This window comes from Populus alba, chromosome 3 (genome assembly GCF_005239225.2).
Source record: "Populus alba chromosome 3, ASM523922v2, whole genome shotgun sequence".
NCBI lineage: Eukaryota > Viridiplantae > Streptophyta > Magnoliopsida > Malpighiales > Salicaceae > Populus > Populus alba.
The window spans coordinates 2,983,432-3,003,187 of NC_133286.1; the positions used below are offsets into that span (position 1 = coordinate 2,983,432).

Below are 19,756 nucleotides of genomic sequence, written 5' to 3' on the forward strand. Positions count from 1 at the left end.
TGTCAAGATAGTGACGGGGCAGTGCTGAATTCTATTGTTAGGAGCCTCCATTTTTTTGTCCCGGTGAGGATGATGTGGTGACAGCTGGAAGTGACCACGTATCCCTCATCACGGTGGGCCCTCCGGATGCGACAGGAGATGTTGACATAACCTGACAGTTCGGTGGTTTTGATGGCGGCGTTTAAGAAGACAAATGGCAAATCGTTGGTAGAAGTAGTGATTGTGTTTTTGGGATGCTGTATTGGTTCTTGTTTATAATGTTTTTATTTAAAAATATATAAAAATAATATATATTTTTAAAATTATTTTTGATATTATAGACACAATTTTGTGTACCTGAAATTAAACAAGCATATGTGTATAAATATATGATTTTATTAAATATATGAATGGGTACAATTTCTATGTAATATATTCTATCAAAAAAATATGACAATCCTCTGATTCTTCTCTTGGATTTGATGTATGGTGACTTGATTTATTTGAGTGATCAAGCCAAGATTTGTGCTTTGCAAGAACGCGAATTTGAGCGTGTATTGCGAAGCGAGATGTTGTGATTTGATGCTTTGAAGAGTACCTTGATTCTTCAAAGTATTGTTGAAGAACTCTTATGGGGCGTTTTGGCTTGATCCAACAGAGCTTCGTTCTTGTTAGACTTCAAGCGTAGTGAAGGAGGCTTGAGAACTTTTTGAGAGAAAGCTTCCTTGCTTGAAGAGAGAGAGAGAGTCTTGAAGAAAATTTATATCTCCTGGAATCCAATCTTTAGGTTGAGGCCCTTTATTTATAGAGATCTGTAAGGGTTCTCAGGTCCTTTCTCAATGCCACATGGCATAATTTTATTGGTTGGTCTTTATTAACGGGATCTTATATTTATGACAAGATATCTGACGGGATCTTGCATTTATGACAAGATATCTTGAATATCTCCTCTCAAGTGTCAACTTTTCATTGGCCAAGAAATATATGAAGGCCCATTTATTTTCCATGTCATTTATTTTAATTTTATTTTATCCTTTTTTTTAAAGAATAAAATAACACATGGTGAAATTTGATTGGTAGAAAATTTGTATTTCTACATATATTAACGGATAATTAGTTTTACATAAAAAATTAATAATTTTTTTTAAAGTTTTTTAAATAATAATAATTTAAAATAAAATAAAATATTTTTTTAAAATATAAAAATAACAAACAACCGTTTTGTAAGTTTTTTTTTTTTATTTTATTTAACGTGGAACCCACATAAGAATTTTGTGGGAATAGTGTTTAAGTTTTCAATTTAAAACATGTTGCACCAAGGGCCAAAAGCAGTAGATCGATTCACACCCAGGGAGGGAGCAATATTCCACTGCTTAAATTAATTTCTGTCAGCTTGTCGCTCAAGCAAGATTCTGTCGATCTCACACAATTCTTACAACCGTTCAGCCTAAAGATAATGTAGTCAATCAATAGTATAAAAACGCTTTTTTAATACGAGGATGAAATATATAATATAAATTTGGATTATAAACTCGAATTATTAAATTATTAAACTATAAATAAAATATTTAATTAATTATATATTAATAATTCCAGTCAAGTAGTAAATATTTTTAATGATTTGCACAGAAATTACCATGTTTAAGGCAAACTATAAAGTTCAAAGTAAAGCTAGATAAAGTAGAAAATCCACAATTCTAAAAACTAACTTTCACAAGTCAGTTAATTTGTTAGTCCATCAGAAAAGTTCTCAATTAATATCGATATTGGTAACTAGAAGATTACAGCTTACAATAACCAAGTCAATCTCTCTATCTCCTCAGTCTGCCCCCACCTCATTGCAAGAGGAAAGTATGTTCAACTGGTTTAGACTAAAAGTAATAATTACATCCCATTCCGTATGTTCAACTGGTTCAATAATTTGATGGTTTAGACTAAAAGTAATAATTACATCCCATTCCGTATGTTCAACTGGTTCAATAATTTGATGGTTTAGACTAAAAGTAATAATTACATCCCATTCCGTATGTTCATCTGTATTTTTTTTTAAGAAAATATATTAAAATAATATTTTTTATTTTAAAATTTTTATTTTTAATATAGAACGTCGTCAAAATAGCGTTCAAATGGCAATGCGAAAAACAAAACGTTCCTCAAGTGTGGAATGTTAAGAAATATATAGAAAGTTAAAGATAAAGACGAAAGATATGATGAAGTTTGAAGCAGTCGATGCTCCTGTCAACCCGTCTGACTGGAGCTCACCCAAAACCCGTTCTTCTACGCTCTTCTTGGGGTCGTTTTGTAGAGCAGAAAGGCCTTGCTCCCGAAGACAGGGTTGTCTTCTTCATGGAGAGAGATGAAGCTAATAACATGATCAGGAGGTACACGGTTAGAGCTCAACGCAAAGTCATGACCGCTCAATTATAACTATTAATAATGAAAATAATTATTTTACTTCCATAGAATTTTTTTTTTTCATAATACATTTAAAAAAAAAAGTTAAACTAATCGTTTTTCAAGAGAATTGTTTTTTTTTTTAAAAAAAATTAAAATTGTAGGCAAATATTTGTTTTGCAAAACAAACACACCTGATCTAGTTAGTGTTAAAAAATAGTTTAATTCTTATGAATTTCAACCAACATGGTCTATTTTTTAATTAATTTCAGTCAATGTTATTAATTATATTTGGATTTTTTTATTTATTATTATTTTTAGATAAAATGTCTTCATTTATTTATTTCTACTATAATATTTACAGCATGTAGCCAATACCTCGGTCTCATGTAAATATCTCCCGGGTATTTACTTAACATCACATGCTTTTATATTCTATTTATTTTTATATTTTAAAAGTGTTTTAAAAAGTAATTAATTTTTTTAAAATTAATATATTTTTTAGTATTTTCAAATCATTTTTATATATTAATATAAAAAATAATTTTAAAAAAATATTATTATAATATATTTTCAGATAAAAAATACCTGTAATCACATTATCAAACACCCCATGAATAAAATATACACACCACAGATACCATTATCAACAGGTATAGCTTTTAAAGGAAAAACCGCATTACAAAGGACAAAAGTAGAATTAGCCATTTTAAGTAGTGAACAAGCCCAAAAACAAATACGGAAATTGAAGCAATCATATGCGTACACGTGCCAGTCATTTATAGTATTCTCAACCCGGAATCACCAACTCACCCAACTCGACCCCTCACTGTTTCTGCTCAAATCTATAAGAATCCCCAATCGTCTCTCCATTTTCTCTCTGACTTAGCTACACTGCTTCATTTTCTTCTTGTGAAACAGAACGCAGAGGTCACTCCTCTGTAATTAAGATGGGGAGTATATAAATCTCTTCACTATCTCTATATATCCCCTACCTAGCTAAAGGTTTCATTTAGATTATAAGGTAATATAGCTAATCTCTGCTCCCACAATAGCCTTCTCTCTTCACAGAAACTCTTGTATCCCTGCAAAAGAATGGAACAAGTACATCTCTTCACGAAGAACCTAAAACCATCCCATATAAGCCATGCTCTTTCATTTCCAACCCATGCCCTTCAGGCTTTTCCATTTCCTGAAGGAGCCCATATCATGAATTTTGAAGCAGCCGATGCTACTGATAATGCATGGAGGTTTTGCTTGTCAACCCGTCGGACTGGAGCTCACCCAAAACCCGTTCTTCTACGCTCTTCTTGGCATCCTTTTGTAGAGCAGAAAGGCCTTGCTACCGAAGACAGGGTTGTCTTCTTCATGGAGAGAGATGAAGCTAATGACATGCTCAGGAGGTACACGGTTAGAGCTCAACGCAAAGTGATGACCTTGATGGGGCAAGATGTTTGGGTCGATGTCGAGGATCTTCCCTTGTATGGTCTTTGAAGAGTTTGACATATAAGCTGTTGGCAGTCCTTTCCACTCCACTGGTACTTTGTTAATCTAGCCTTATAGCTACCGTTGGTTTCCAAGTAATCAATATCATGCATATTATTGTGTTCTTAGTATCTTGTTTGGTTTCCAAGTTTCTTTCCTTTTCTTCTTAATGTATGTGTGCCCTAAGAGCTTTGAATCGAAAGAATATAATATTGAAGCTAATAAAAATAACATTTTAGTCTTTTCCAACAAGCCATGTAAGTGAGCATTCCACCAGGACCAGCTGGGATTGGTGGTGCGTTCATGTTTTATTTCTCCTGCACTGCTGGCTTCATTGATTCCGGTGAGGCAGAGTTGCTGGCGATATACAAAGCCCGAGCTTAAGATCCTGGAAACTTGAGACCTTTTATGAGCTTCAAAATATTGTTAAGAAGACAGTTGAGGAAAACAATTTTTACACTCACTCACACAGAGGGGCTAACCATGCAGGAGACCAACTAGCCAAAAATAGTGTTAATCCTACATGAGACTTCATTGCTTGGTTGTAATGTCTTTAATTTGTTGTTTCCCTGTTCGTTAATTCAAAAGGAAGCTATAGACAATACCCATCAAGTGAGTGGCTGAAACAGAGGACATAAACTGAAACAGAGGAAAGAAATCAAGGAAAAAACACAGAACAGGTAATAGTCAAGCTAGCTATGAAATCAAGCTGTGCTTTGCTAATGACATGCCACAACTTCCCTCTCTCAAAACGTGAAGAAAGGCCACTGTTCTCAGAGTTGCCATTAATGGAAATAGAATTAAATTAAGATCAGACGCAGCATCGTCCATGGCCTGGCTGCTAACCGAATCTGATCCCACAGCCCAATTAAGCTGACTTGCCAACGATGAGGGAGCACTAATCTCTAAACTTCAGTCTCATTTGAATCCATGTCCTCAATCACGCAAGAGAAAACGCACCAGAAACGACCCTATGGGTCTCTCAGAACGTCTCCTATTCCTGCACTTCCTGGTTTCCCTAAGAACCCTCAGCTTAGAAAAACAGTAAATAAATATAAAAAATAAAAAAACACGTTTTTTTTAATGTACAAAAATTGTAGATGTAAACCTTAAATTTGCAGTTTAATTTTAAAAATAAATCTAATAATGTATGTTTCCTTAAAATATATACAGGACCTTTAAATACATTAGAAAACCATGTCTCAAATTTAAAAGGTTGATGGTCGAGAGGTTACAAGTTCTACAAATTACAATAGCTTTTCTTTCAACATGAATCAAGTCTTTCCTTTGGGGAAGGCAAACATGTAGTCCATTGGGTGATATAATATATTTTTTTATATGTAGTTCTTTGAAACCCATGTTAATAATGGATTAACAATGTTACAGATAAAAAAATTAATTTATATCACAATTTATTTTTATATATTGTATATGAACTTGTGGTCTACTCTTGATACTTTCGGTTGTGAAGAATTTTGTGCTAGTCTTAGGTAGATTCAAATAAGATCCCTTTTTTTTTTTTTTTTTTTAACTCAACTTTTTTAAACTTATTTATTTCATCTTGGTAAGGAGGATGTGTTTCTTCATTCTACATTTTCTAATGGACTTCCTTGGTAATTATATTTGTGGATGAAAAATATCTTTTTTTTTTTTCTCATAATTAAGTATATGAGTATGTTGTGGCTTCTGCTATTTTTAATTTCTAATATGTTAATAACCAATCTAAAATTTGTTATCATGATTATGATGTTTGGAAGTTGTTGCTTGTGCTAATTTTGACACTTTTTTATGTTTTTTATTTTATTTTATTTTTGGATTATATTTACCCAAGCTCCAACCAATCTAAAAGTCTAATAAAGATCAATATATATATATATATATATATATATATATATATATCTTATATATATATATTGATATTACTTTTACTGCGTCACTTTCTGATCTTTATTAGAACCAATCTAAAAGTCTAATATAGATCAAATATATAAATGTATGAAAGACAGCAGGGGACAAATGTGTGTATATATATATACACACACATTTGTCCCCTGCTGTCTTTCATACATTTATATAGCGACAGCTAGCTAAAAAAAAAACATAAGAGAAGTATCAAAATTAGAAAGAAATTGTCAGTGATATATATATATATACACACACACACACACACATTTGTCCCCTGCTGTCTTTCATACATTTATATAGCGACAGCTAGCTATATATATATATCACTGACAATTTCTTTCTAATTTTGATACTTCTCTTATGTTTTTTTTTTTAAGGAGCCAGAAAGCGAAAGGGGCAAATGTGCAATCTCCGATACAATGGTAAAGATAATATGTTTATTATGAATGACTGTGATAAAGATAATATAAAATTAATGATTTAAATCCCAAATTTATTAGGAATAATTACACTCTAATGATTGGTTAAACTCTTTTGTTTTTTCTCAAATCCCATCTTCACCTATACTGTGATGATGGAAAAATAGTTTGGTTGATTTTAATGTTTTATTTGTTTTTTGTGTTTTAAAAATATTTTAAAAAAATTAAATTTTTATTTATTTTTTTATTTTAAAATAATATTTTTTGATATTTTTAAATTTATTTTGATAATTTAATATCAAAAATATTTTTAAAAAATAAATAAATATTTTTTTTAAAAAATAAAACAACCATAAACATCGCTACTAATCATGCTTTGAAAAACAAACTCAGACTCGTCTAATCCATCCCATGTGGCCTCTCACATTCTGTCAAAGCCGCAATTAATGCTGGAGTCGCCGAATGTCCAGATGTCATCACTTCTGATTGATCAACTGAACTATAAGTCAACTGAACAATAGCTCCAACCTATCCAAGTCTTCTACTTATAACAAGTCTGTGGGTTACCATTAATGGAAGCTCAAATCTATCTAAATCTTCTTATTCCATGCTGACTAGTTATGGTGAAGATATTAAATTAAAATTATTGGGTAAAGTGTGCTCTTTTTTTTCTTTCAAAAAATTAAATTTAAATTTCTTTAATATTCGAATTTGGGCCTATTCTTTTTTTTTTCTTCTGTTAAAGGCTAACATTTAATTTTCTTATATCTTGATGGGCGTATTTTTTTTACAGCATTGAATCCAATATAGAACTGGATGGAGGACCAAAATATCATAGAATAGAATCTATATAAGAAAATTATTTAAGAATAAAATCTATAATACCATACTATCTTTCTTTTTATTTATTATTTAATGGTTATTAACATTGTTATTAATAATATCCTAACCGGTTAGCCTGAGAATTTATTGACTCAACCATGATTAAGGTTTGATCTAAAAAATATCAATCCAATTGACTTGATAGTTCAACATATGATCTAAGTTAATCTGATAATTTTTTTATTATTATTTTAAATAAAATTATTTTTTTTAATAAAAAAAAATTAGGTTTAGGTTAGTTGTTAGAACATATACCAAGTCGGTTCATGTCAGTTTAGTCGAGTTTTCCAATTACGCATGTTATAGAATACTCTAAAAGGCGTGGAGAAACTAATACAGCTTCGCCATGCCTTTTACATATAACTATATAAGTGTTTCATTGTGCACAGTGAAACACTTGATTGTTTTTTTTTTTTTTTTTTTTTTTTACTTTTTGATTTGTGTTTTTTTCTTTTAATGATTTTTTTTTGTTTAATTTAGTTTGTTAATGTGAAAAAAAAATTATTTAATTATCATACTTTCATGACATGGATCTCAGATTTGACAAGTTAACCCGAATTTTTTTTTTCTTTTTAATCAATTTTTTTTCATTTAGTTTAGTTTGTTAATTTTTTTCATTTAACCCATCGATTTTTTTTCCTATTTAGTTATCAAACTTTCATGACGCGAATCTCAGGTTTGACGAGTTAATCTGATTTGACCAGTTAACTCAATTGATTCAATTTTTTTTTTCTTTTTCCTTATTAGTAACAAACTTATGTCTTTTTAATTAATTTTTTTCGTTTAGTTTTGGCTGTTAATGTTCAATTTTGTTTCTATTTAGTTATTAGACTTTCATGATATGGATTCCAGGTTTGACAAGTAACCTGGTTTGACGGGTTAGCCTGGTTAATTCTGGGTTAACCCGTCAATTTTTTTTTTTCTATTTAGTTATTAAACTTTCACGACATGAATCCAAGGTTTGATGTTAACCCAGTTAATTCAGATTTTTTTTTCTTTTTCTTCATTAGTTTTTTTTTCTTTCTATTGGTTTTTTTTAATTAATTTATTTAATTATCACACTTTTATGACATGACCTTGCAACCAGATCCGCATCCAAGGCTATTGGGCCTGGTATTGGAGCTAGATTTACTGAGTTATACAAATTTAATATTATTATTAATATTATAAATATTATTTTTTTGGTCATGCGTTATAATCAAATCCAAAATTCTTAGATATAGCTTTAGAGAAAGAACTAATACTTTTAGATCTTAATTTTTTATATATATATTTTTATATAAACAAAAAATTAACTCGTGACATTCCACGAAACAATGTAACTAGTGATTAATTATTTTGAGTGGATGCTTCACATGAAATCTGTCAATGTCTAATTAATTTCAAACAAATATTGATAAACTCTCGCTGATGCTCACTACTCATTGCCATCCCTAATAACTCGACTCAATTTGCCTAGAACATTGAGCTTAATTATCATAGATATTTTGTCGAAAAGTTAATCCGTCAACTTGTTTCTAGCTCCACTTTTTGTTCCTACAAATAATCTCAATAACGAACACATCTATGAGTTGGTAAAGAATAAAAAATAATTAAAAAAATAATGTTTTTAAACCAGTAGAATAAATGGTGTTTGAGAATATAATAATAATTATTTTTTAAAATATTTAAGAATGTAATAATAATAATTTTTTAAATTTTATTCAAAAATATATTAAAATAATATATTTTTAATTATTTTTGACATCATTACATAAAAATAATTTGAAAAAAAAATTAATTTTTTAAAAGTAATTTTTAAAGCATAAAAACAAATATACTAATTAAAATAAAATAAATTATGTTTCTAAGCTAACAATATAAGACATATTTCAGAATGTGATAATGATTGTTTTTTAAAGTATACTAAAAAATATATTAAAATAATATTTATTATTATTTATAAAAAATTTATTTTTGATATTAAAACATAAAAAATAATATAAAAACACAAAAAAAATGTTAATTTGAAAAAAATTAAAATTTTTTTTTTTAAAAGTACTTTTTAAAACACAAAAATAAATAAAGATACTAGAACACCCTTGCATCTTATAACACACACGCGCTCACACCGAAATTGATGTCTTCTCATGTTCGAAAACTGATCACTTTGCATTGAAGTAAATCATGTACCCTTCATTGAACACATGTACCCTTCACTTTGCATTGTTTTTTCCAATGTATTTAGGAATAATTCTCTTGCAGAAGGTAATGCAATATTGGAAGGATCACATCATGGACACCATAGCAATGGCTCAGCGAAGCTTTTTGCATCTGGGTTTCCTAAATTTGAGATTTAACTGATTTATTTTTATATAGATTAGATTTTAAAAAATTAAAATGATATTAATTTCATTTGATCTGGTAGGTAAACTCGTGACCTGATTAAAATTTTGTTTAAACTTTTAAAATTAAAATGGTATTATTTTGATTGATGTTGATTAATTCATTCAACCAATAAATTAGAATAATAAGTCAGAACAAGTTTAATAACTTATATTTATGCAACCTATTATGTCTATCTTGCCATAAGACAAATTAGTTTATGCAATATATTATGCATATCCTTGCGAATTAGTCTGTGTATCCATGTTAAAAATTTCAAGTAATTTTTTTACAAATATTTATTGAATTGATTCACACAAAATCAATGGGCATGGGCACTGTGTGAGTTCAGGATTTAAGACATGACAAGGTAATAACACAAGATTTGCCATGAACAGAATGGAGTTTTTTCTATCCTTTTTTTTTTTTGGATTTGAAGAAACTTTATTTTTTGAAAAGTGCATTTTATAGGTTCAGGTGAGCGAGTAAAACTACAGTAGTTTTTTCTGCCTGTTAATAACTTAAATTTATTATTTCCATACCATCATTAGGTTTGAACAATCAGAATTATTATATTTTTCCTTTTTATTTTCCTTGAAGTATAATTCAAATAATTCTTTTATGAGACATTGTAGCAAATTAATATCAATAGAAGTACTAAAACGAATATACTTGATTTACTTGATCACCCGTAGCTCTGTTGGTGGATCTCCAAGATGTCTTTAGTCTACCCAGCACCTTCTGACTATTCTCATGGCTTGAATCCCTTACGCAAAAAACGATTTTTTGGATTTTGCTTGATTTTACTAGTGATACGCTTCTCTCAATATATAGTTCCAATATAGAACTGGATGTAGGCCAAAATATCAACAAAACCTATAACAGAATAGAATCTATATAAGAAAATTATTTAAGAATAAAATCTATAATACTATACCGTCTTTCTTTTTATTTATATTTAAAGATTATTAACATTGTTATTAATAATGTCCTGACAGATTAGTCTGAGAATTTGTTAACTCCTTCAAGTCTGATCCAAAAAACATAAATTCTATCAACTTGATATTTGGAAACCATGATCTAGTTAATTTGATGATTTTTTTTAAAATTTTTTTAAATGAAATTATTTTTTTTATATAAAAAATTTAGGTTTAGTTAGTCGTTTTGGAATATATACCAAGTATAAAAGTGTTTGAGAATGTAATAATAATTATTTTTTTAAAGTGTTTAAGAATATGATAATGGTTGTTTTTTAATTTTCGTTTGGAAATATATTAAAATAATATGTTATTATTATTTTTTAAAAAAATATTTTTGACATTAGCAATAAAAATAATTTGAAAAAAAAAAAAATTTTAAATTTTTTTAAAAAATACTTTTTTAAAACACAAAAACAAAGATACTAATTAAAATAAACTGTGTTTCGAAAGCCAACAGAATAAGAGATATTTGAGAATGTTGTAATGGTTTTTTTTAAAGTGTTTTTTTGCTTATAAATGTGTTAAAATAATATTTAATTATTTATAAAAAAAATATTTTTGATATTAAGCACATAAAAATAATATAAAAACACAAAAAAAATTAATTAAAAAAAAATAAAAAATTTATTTTTTTAAAAAAATACCTTTTTAAAACACAAAATAAATAAATCATAGTAATACTCCCTTGCATCTTAGAACACACACACGCACACACCGAAATTGTTCTCATGTTCGAAAACTGATCACTTTGCATTGAAGTAAATTATGTACCCTTCATTGAACACATTGAGCGTTGAGAGACAAAAAAAGAAGAAACAAGAAACTAGGCGTTTCCACCTTGTATGGGTCGTTCGTACTTCGAGATTATGCTTTCACTTTCTGAAGCTGTTTCGCAAACATGCTGCTCCCTCTCATTTTCTCAGGCCCATCAAGACTGGAATTCCGTTGTTTCTAATCCACTGGCCACCCTGAAGGAATGTACCAACAGTGAATTGAAGAGCTTCACTCCTCTTGAGGAAATGGAGAGTTTTCCACCTGACCCTCCGGTTAGTTGCCGCACCAGGGCCACCGTTGGCGTACTCGGCGTAGTAGAGAGTGTCAAGAAACTGGTTTCCACTCCATGGCGCCCATCCATCTGGCTGGATGAAGTCTGCTAGCTGTGACTCCATCACAACAGCCCTCGAGTATGCCTTCCATGGCCTGCCCAAGTATGTCTTGATCTTGAGCCTCTCGGGAACAAGCTTCTGCTCAGGGACGATCCTGCAGTTATGAATGACAACTCCTCCGGGTTGACCCCTCTCTTTCCTGCCATCTGCAGTCACCGTGTTGAATTGGTTTGGATTTGGCCTTCGGACAATGATCAAGGAGTTTTGGATCACCGCTGATCCATAACCAAATAGGAAATCTACGGTGCCTGAAAGGACACAATTGCGGTAGAACTGCCGCCCAGCTTGGTACAACACCGTGTCTTGATAGCCATCAAACCTGCAGTTGTAGAATGCTGACATATCAGAATTAGCTCGGATTGCAACAGCCTGGTGGCCATCAGGACCGGCGGTGTTGGTAAATCCAATGGACTTGGCGATGAATCCATTTGCCTCAACAACTGCACCAACAATGAAAACATATAATCAGAGCTATTCAAATTAGATAATATATACCAATTAGACGAAAAGAAACTCTTAACCAGTCCATGAGCTGGATATGGTTGCACTCACTAAATGTAGCAGTTTTCCAGGTGCCAAGGCCATCTTTTGCAAAACTCTTGTTTCCAGTGACAATGGTCTTCCTGGATCCATCACCATAGATGAACACGTTGGGTTGGTCCTTGGCTACAGCCACATACTCACGATAGGTTCCTGCCTTGACATAGATAACATACCGGCCCCTGAGGTTCTTGGGATACGCGGCAAGTGCGGCGCTGATGGTCTTGAATTGCCCACTGCCATCCTGAGCCACAACTGCATTAGGTCTAACCCCGCCATTTCGGGGTGAGGCCAAAAGCTTACGGTCAGAAGCAGACATCCAAGTGGGAAAACCATCAGCTTGAAGAAGTTGACGAGAGGTGCTGGGAATATTGAGCTTGAGTCCCAAGGAATTCAGAACTTGAGAAAGCCCGGCAAGGATATTCAAGACGTTGTCTGTAAGTTCGCTTCCGTAGTCCGTGCTCTTTTGCACTTGATCCCTCGAGGAGCTGCCATTCTCAAAACCATCTAAGCACATTTCTTGGTATCCAATAATTGAACTCAACCATGTTCGAAAATCGTCTGTACGGTTTGATAGTGAAAGTAAATCAATTTCACCCATCTTCGACAACGTGTCCTCAAGGCTTTCAGAAGCATTCTGCAATAGCTCTTTGCAGTCATTCAAGGCCATTTTTTCACGGCTTGCGTTATCGGTCTTGGCTACGAGATCATCGGTCACGTTGAAAGAATTCCTCAATGAAGCAGAGATGGCTACTATGCCTCCTTTGATTAGTTCTTTGGGATCGGTAGAGTTCACAGCACTGAGGGTGTTAGTGCAAGCATCTTTGTAATAAGTAGGCTGGCATAGTGCGCTAACAGCCTTCATTTGAGGTGACAAGCTCTCTGTATCATTGGATCCATTGCTCCGATGAACAGTAACCACCACGCCAATGATCACCCCCACAACAAGGATCAGGGAAACCGCCGAAACAATTACTTTTCCAATCATTTTTTTGTTTTTTGGCTGATTAACTAATCAATTCTTACAAGGTTAGTTTTCAAACCTTTCCTCCAGGATTCTGTGCCAATGAAAAGGAGCACAAAATCCAAAAAGAAAAAACTACAATGGAAGAGATCCTCCCTTTGTCCCGCTTAAATACAGTGAATTATCTTGGTGTGGTTTCTGTAAGCTACGATTTCCCGTAAATTGTGGGCTTTTTGCATGAAATGGACGTGAAATTATCGAACGGTAGAACATTTTTTCACCTGGATTTATCATGGAAGATAAGGAAACACCGGCGAATGTAAAGGAAGAAGCTGTGTATTACACCATGCATGCTAAACTTAGGGCAAACTGCAAACCATTGAGATAAACAGGTCAGCTTCTTTTACTCTTTTTAGTATGCGTCTGACTTGACCAATTAATCAAGATAAGTTTTCCAACCCCTTTCTACATCCTACCCACCATAGCCATTACCAAGCATTTTCTATGCTATCTTTGGAAAAGTTTTTCAACACCTTTTCGATGCAATTTCTTTATTCTTTATCTGAGATGCTTTTTATGTTTTTATTTTGTCCGTAATGCTGCAATGAACCTGTGGTTTAATTCCCCAATTGAGTGGTTTAGGATTTGAATTCTTATAATAGAAAAGGGAGAGAATTTGAATTTGAATGAAAATTTATGAATTTTATTTTTGAACAAGGACAAATTGACAAAAATAAGGGTGTAATTGATTTTTTTTTTTCTGACCCTGCAAGACATATTAAAGGTAGCCCTAGCCTCCTGAGTCATGTGATTGTTCTAAAACATTTTCTACCTCATCTTCCCCACATCTTATTGAATTTATAATCATAAACACAATTAATTCAAATTGAAATTGAAATTTGAAAAGATCCAGGACTGTTATGTTTTGGGACTAATTTCATCATTTAAATGATGTCGTTTCATTTTTATACTGATTTTCTTATTTGACTTGTCATTCCTTTTTGAAGTGTTGCAAAAATTAGAAAAATTAAATCAACAAATTAGGGTTTCATCCTTCCTTAGCCCCCTAGTCTCTAGGCTAGTGATAACTCCCCCTTTCTTCAGAAAATCTTGCCCTCAAGGTGAGGGCAAACTTCTATGAGCCATTTTTTTCTGCCTAAACAATATCATCTATAATTTGTCTATTCCAACAAACCAAAAGTTCCTTTTCCCTTTTTATCTACTTTTTATTTTATCAAGTCTTTATTTCCCTTGTGTCAAGTACTTTAACACGTTCATGTTTAGGCTTTCCTTCCTAACCATAAGGGGTAATTTGAGATCAAGTTGTTTGTTTGAAGCAATCCTTCTTTTGAGCAACAATACAAGGAATGTTGGGTGAATTTGAGACTTTTCTAAGAATCTCAAACAGTAAGCAGATTCACCTACTCTTAATTTAATTTTAAATGGCCCATGGTTTTTATTTATTTTTTCTTTGATGTACACTCCTATGTCGAAATGGCTGGAGCTTAAGGTACACATATTCTTCTTCTTGAAACTTAAATATTTCTTTTCTCTTTTTATTAGCTTGAGCCTTCTACCTATGTTATGCTTTACATATATTAAACTTAATGTTTTGTAATATTTCAGTGTTCTTGAAGACGTGAATCTACTACTTTTATTTATATCGTGCCAGGTATATAGCAAATTAGGTTGGGTAGGCTATAGCCATTAACCACCTACCATTATGTCATTGTTAACCATTTAGGTCATTTCTTAGGATTGTCACCTCCAAACTAATATAAATACCTTTTTAAGGTCTTGTTAATGACTTTGGTTTGCTAGTCCATTTGAGGGAGATAGGTTGAGGATAGGTGTAATTGGATCCCCGGGACTTCAAAAAGCTCCCCCCAATATAAGGTCTAATAATGATATTTTTTTGATTAAGTATGTAGTTTCATGATATTTTAGGAAAGCACTTGAGCTATTTAAAGGTTGTATAGGGATGTGAGAGGGTAAGAAATGTGCATACTTAGAGAGTTTGTTAACCAATAATAAGATTACAAAATACTTATTGGATAATTATAAGTCTTCAATAAAGTTCATGGATATAGATGTCCAGGGTTTTTCAGGTATAAATAAGTTTTATAGTAAACCTGAGGGTCTAGTATTTTCTATCTTTTTCATTTGATAAACATCACACTACATCATATAATTCTTTATGTTAGTCTTGATGCCCACAAAAAAAAAAAGTTTTTTGCTCTCCTAAGGGATCTCTCATACCCTACATGGTTAATTAGTTGTAGGGTTGTTGTGTATGAATTGCATGATGAATCATTTAAAAGGACATTCCTTATTTATATAGATTCTTCTTTTATAAAGCAACACTCCCCCTTTTAATTAATACATATAAGTTGTGATCATTTCTATTAATTTGTTAAAAAAGTTCTACATCTATAAATCTCTTTCATAACTTTTCTTAAGTTCTTCCACCTAAGTGAGTAATGGGTTTGTGATGGCCCAAAGCTCCCTCGTAGTTAATTTCTTCAAGTCTTCTAGATAGAGCATCAACAATAACATTTTCTTTTCCAGCTTTGAAATCTATTGTGAAATCATACCCTATTAATTTAGAATCCATTTTTATTAGGAATGGGTCCCAACCTTCTATTCTAGTAAGTGTTGAGACTTTGTTGATATATTTTAATTTAAAATCTGTGGCCCAACAAGTAGAACCTCCAATTCTAGACTGCTAAAATTATAGCTAAAAATTCCTTTTCATATGTGGATAAGGTCAGCTCCTTACCTTTCAACCCTTTGCTCAAATAAGATATAAGCCTCTGCATTAAAACATCACTCATACCATCTTCTAAGGCATCACTTTCAATGAAAAAAGGTTGTGAGAAATTTGGTAAGACCAACACTAGAGGATTTGAAATAGCTTCATTGAGTATTTTAAAAGCCTCCTCAATTTCACTAGTCCACTAGAAAGGCTTCTTTTTAAGCAATTTAGTCAATGCGTTAGCTAGGGTTCCATACCTCTTAATGAACCTCCTATAGTATCATTGTTAGCCCTAACCCTCCTTAAAGACTTTGGATTAACGGGTTTGTGCCAAATGATCATAGCCTCTACCTTGTTGGCATCTGCTTTAACCCCCTCTTTAGTGACTATATGTCCGAGACACTCAACTTCTTGATATAAAAACTTACACTTAGATAATTTAGCATATAATTTTTAAACTAGCTAAAGTTTGCATACTACCTTCAAATGATTCAGTTGTATACTAAAATATTGTATAAAAAAAACTAATAAAAACATTTTAATATAAGTTCAAAATATCTCATTCATCAAACTCTAAAAAGGTTTTTACCTTATTAATTAAACTCCGAAAAGGTTTTTACGTCCCTTGAAGTATATATGCTTGATTAATTTCTTTTCACTAGTTTGTTCTTTATCAATTGCCTTCTTAATGATTCACTCATTTATCAATAAGGTTCTTCTATCCACTTTTGTTAACAAAAGTAATGGAAAAATCCTTTATATTTTAGAAATATTCATGCTAAAAACTCAAATTGGGTCACCAATTTTTCATTGAAAACTCTGTTGACAACTAATGTTTTGATAAAATATTATGCCACCTATTCCATCAAAAAAATCTTGAACATTTTGTAAGTTTTGTTAAAAGCTTTAAAATGGGTACAAAGGTTCCGGTGATATTGCCAATGGAAATGCTGATGGAATTACCTCTTCGTCAACAATTCCATCGTTGTTTTAACTAATTTGTTTAGTTTGTTGCTATGATCCACAAGCTAACAATTATCACAACAACAACAAGCATCTTCAAGACAACAATTGCTCATAAAATCCATAACCACAATAATAATAATAAAAAAAACACATGTGCAATGATTGAAACAATGAACACACATCCAACAATCATATAAAAAAATTATCCAACAAATATAAATATAATACATTATAAAACACTAACAAATATCTAACACATTTCCAATTTTATTACACAATAAAATATCACATCTAAATTAATTGAACACTTTTTAGTCAGAATTCTCCTCTTCATTTTCATCATCTTCATGTCCAATATTATATTCTTAGTTGAATTCAAGGTTGATCTCATCATCTTTATCTATATCTCTATATCAACTGGTACTCAATATTAAATTTGACTCATCAACATTAATATAAGTATTCTCAATGATATAAGAATTTGAAGTTTCTAACTCAGTAGATAAAGCTACTCAATATGGATCAACTAGCTCATCCACTTACTTCATCATTACCATCTTCAACTACTTGGACATGACTTCTAGGTTTTATTTTGACAATGGACAACCGATGAACTTTATCTAATTCTTTTTTAATGAAAAAGTGTATGGATAGTACACTTGTTAGCATTGTTTTTTTTTTTTTTTTTAATTTAAAAAAGATCATTGTTGCAGCAAAGTCTATCTCTTTTATCACTTTTTACCAAACCATGGTGAAAATCAACTCTAATTCCTTTATTGGTATTGTCAAAACCCAATTTTGACCTCTATTTTTGTATATATTAAAAAAAAATAGAAAAATGCCAAAAAATGCATTTTGTCAATTTTAATCATTTCATCATTGTTGGTTTAATTTTGTGTGTGAACTTGAATTCGAGAAAAATAAAAAAAATATGAAAATAAAAAAAATATTTAAAAATAAAAAAATATTTAAAAATAAAAAAAATATATATACTTAAGGGCGAAGTTGGACTAATAATTCAATTTTATTGATTGAATTTGGAAAGTTTATAAAACCCCAAGGATTACTTGGGTCATAATTGAGTATTCAATTGAAGAAAATAGCTTAAATTGATTTAATATGGCTAAGATTAGAAAAATTAAAGGTTCAAGGATAGGCCATCGATAGTTGCTATGCAAGAAGAAAGACACATAAAAAAGCTATTAACAAATTGAAAAATACCCCGTCTAAGAAGATACAACTTCATATGCATTCGTTAATAGAGATAATTAGTGGTTGTGAGTTTCAAGAAGAAAACTTGTTGGGTGTAAGAGAGAGGAACAATCGCTACAATAAAAGAATTAGTTACAACAACAACAACAATAATGGAAGAAGAAAAACCACCATTCAATACAGAGAATAAGAGTAAAGACAACATCGATGTAGAAGCCATAGGTTAGGAAGAAATCAAAACCAAATGTGAAGTAGTAGAATGGTCAACATGAGTTGTAGTGATTGAGTCCATTACGGAGAAAGAAGATGGAGTTTAATATGTGTTAGGGTTTTAATACCAAGTTGAGAATAACAGGAGGCTTAACTTATCAGTTAGCCAACCTTTCCTATTTGTTTACGTAAAACTATATACAATAGTTAATGTAGAGATTACAACAAAAAATTCAACCTGTGCAATAGGTAAATATAATTACTATAATATATACCCTATAAATTAGCACTTCATATAATAGTTACAAAAATTATACAATTTATATTTTTTTTTCTTAAACCTATCTACCTTTTCAAATTGCAACCTGAAAAATTATTGCAATGTCAAACACACAATAAGAATGTGCTAGGATTTAGATATAACATATATAATCTTATTATTGATTCTAAGAGAATATTGCAATTACTTCACTACTAGAATTTTCAAATTTACCAACATAATTTTCAGTCAGTATTTATCCTCACACTCTATCGGCATGAATTTTACCAACAGGCTCACAGATAGAAATAATCCGTTGAAAAAACTCTCATCAATGATTTGTAGTATATCGGTGAGTCCATTGGTAATAATTTTTACCGATAAATTTATTGACGGACAAAGGGTGCAAAAAAAAATTACTCGCTTTATTTATTTAGTATTTCCATTAATAAATATAACATATCACTGACAGATAAATCATATTTCATTCAATTGGTGATTTTTTTGTTCGTCGCTGGATTTGACATATAATCGTCAAATAAAATCGTTTGTTATTCTGGCATTAAGTAAACAATGGTATTTGTAGTAATTATTTGTCAACTCTCTGAAACATAGTACGTCGGTAACCCCATTAATAATAGTTTTTATATATATATATATATATATATATTTTAAAAATCTATTAAAAAAAATAAAAAATAATAAAAAATAAAATTAATATAAAATTCAAATAATTATTAAAAATTTAAACATTTATAAGTTCAAAAACAATTAATCTAGAATAAAGGCACTGAAGGAAGAGGAGGAGGTAGGTCTTTACTTGGACCGTGGGGCGAATAAGAGGAAGTACATGCACCACTTATAGGTGATTTTATCTCCATTACCAATTAGCAAAGTTTGACCGTCTCAACACTAAGTCATTCATAATCAGGAGCAAGATGGGTCATCCAAACTTGAACTCATTATTCTAAAATCGCCACAAACTTCAAAGTTTGAGTGCTCAAAACCAATTATGAGCATCCAATTGTTGAAACACTGTAGATCGTCCATAAGTCTTTGGTTGTAGTGTTAGAAAGATCGTACACTTGATTTCTATCAAGTCCACTAGACGATCTTGCCTCTAACCACAAATATGGAATCATCATTATATCTCTAGGCTACAACACACAACTCCCTGTTGTTGAGGACCAAGTGCTCTAGGATCTGGTATGCATAAAGTAACAATATCTTTATATCCATCTTTATCATAAATTTTGATGCAATCATGGTTTTTTGG

At 31.1% G+C, this 19,756-nt stretch overlaps 1 protein-coding gene across 1 annotated transcript; it reads right to left on the bottom strand.

The window, feature by feature from the left end:
- Positions 1 to 11,319: 11,319 nt before the first annotated feature.
- On the bottom strand, positions 11,320 to 13,102 carry LOC118046064 (pectinesterase 4). Its single transcript, XM_035054824.1, has 2 exons — positions 12,127 to 13,102; positions 11,320 to 12,014 (listed from the first exon to the last, which is right to left on the bottom strand). Exons 1-2 carry the CDS (start codon positions 13,100 to 13,102, stop codon positions 11,320 to 11,322), a joined length of 1,671 nt encoding a protein of 556 aa, XP_034910715.1.
- Positions 13,103 to 19,756: the final 6,654 nt, after the last annotated feature.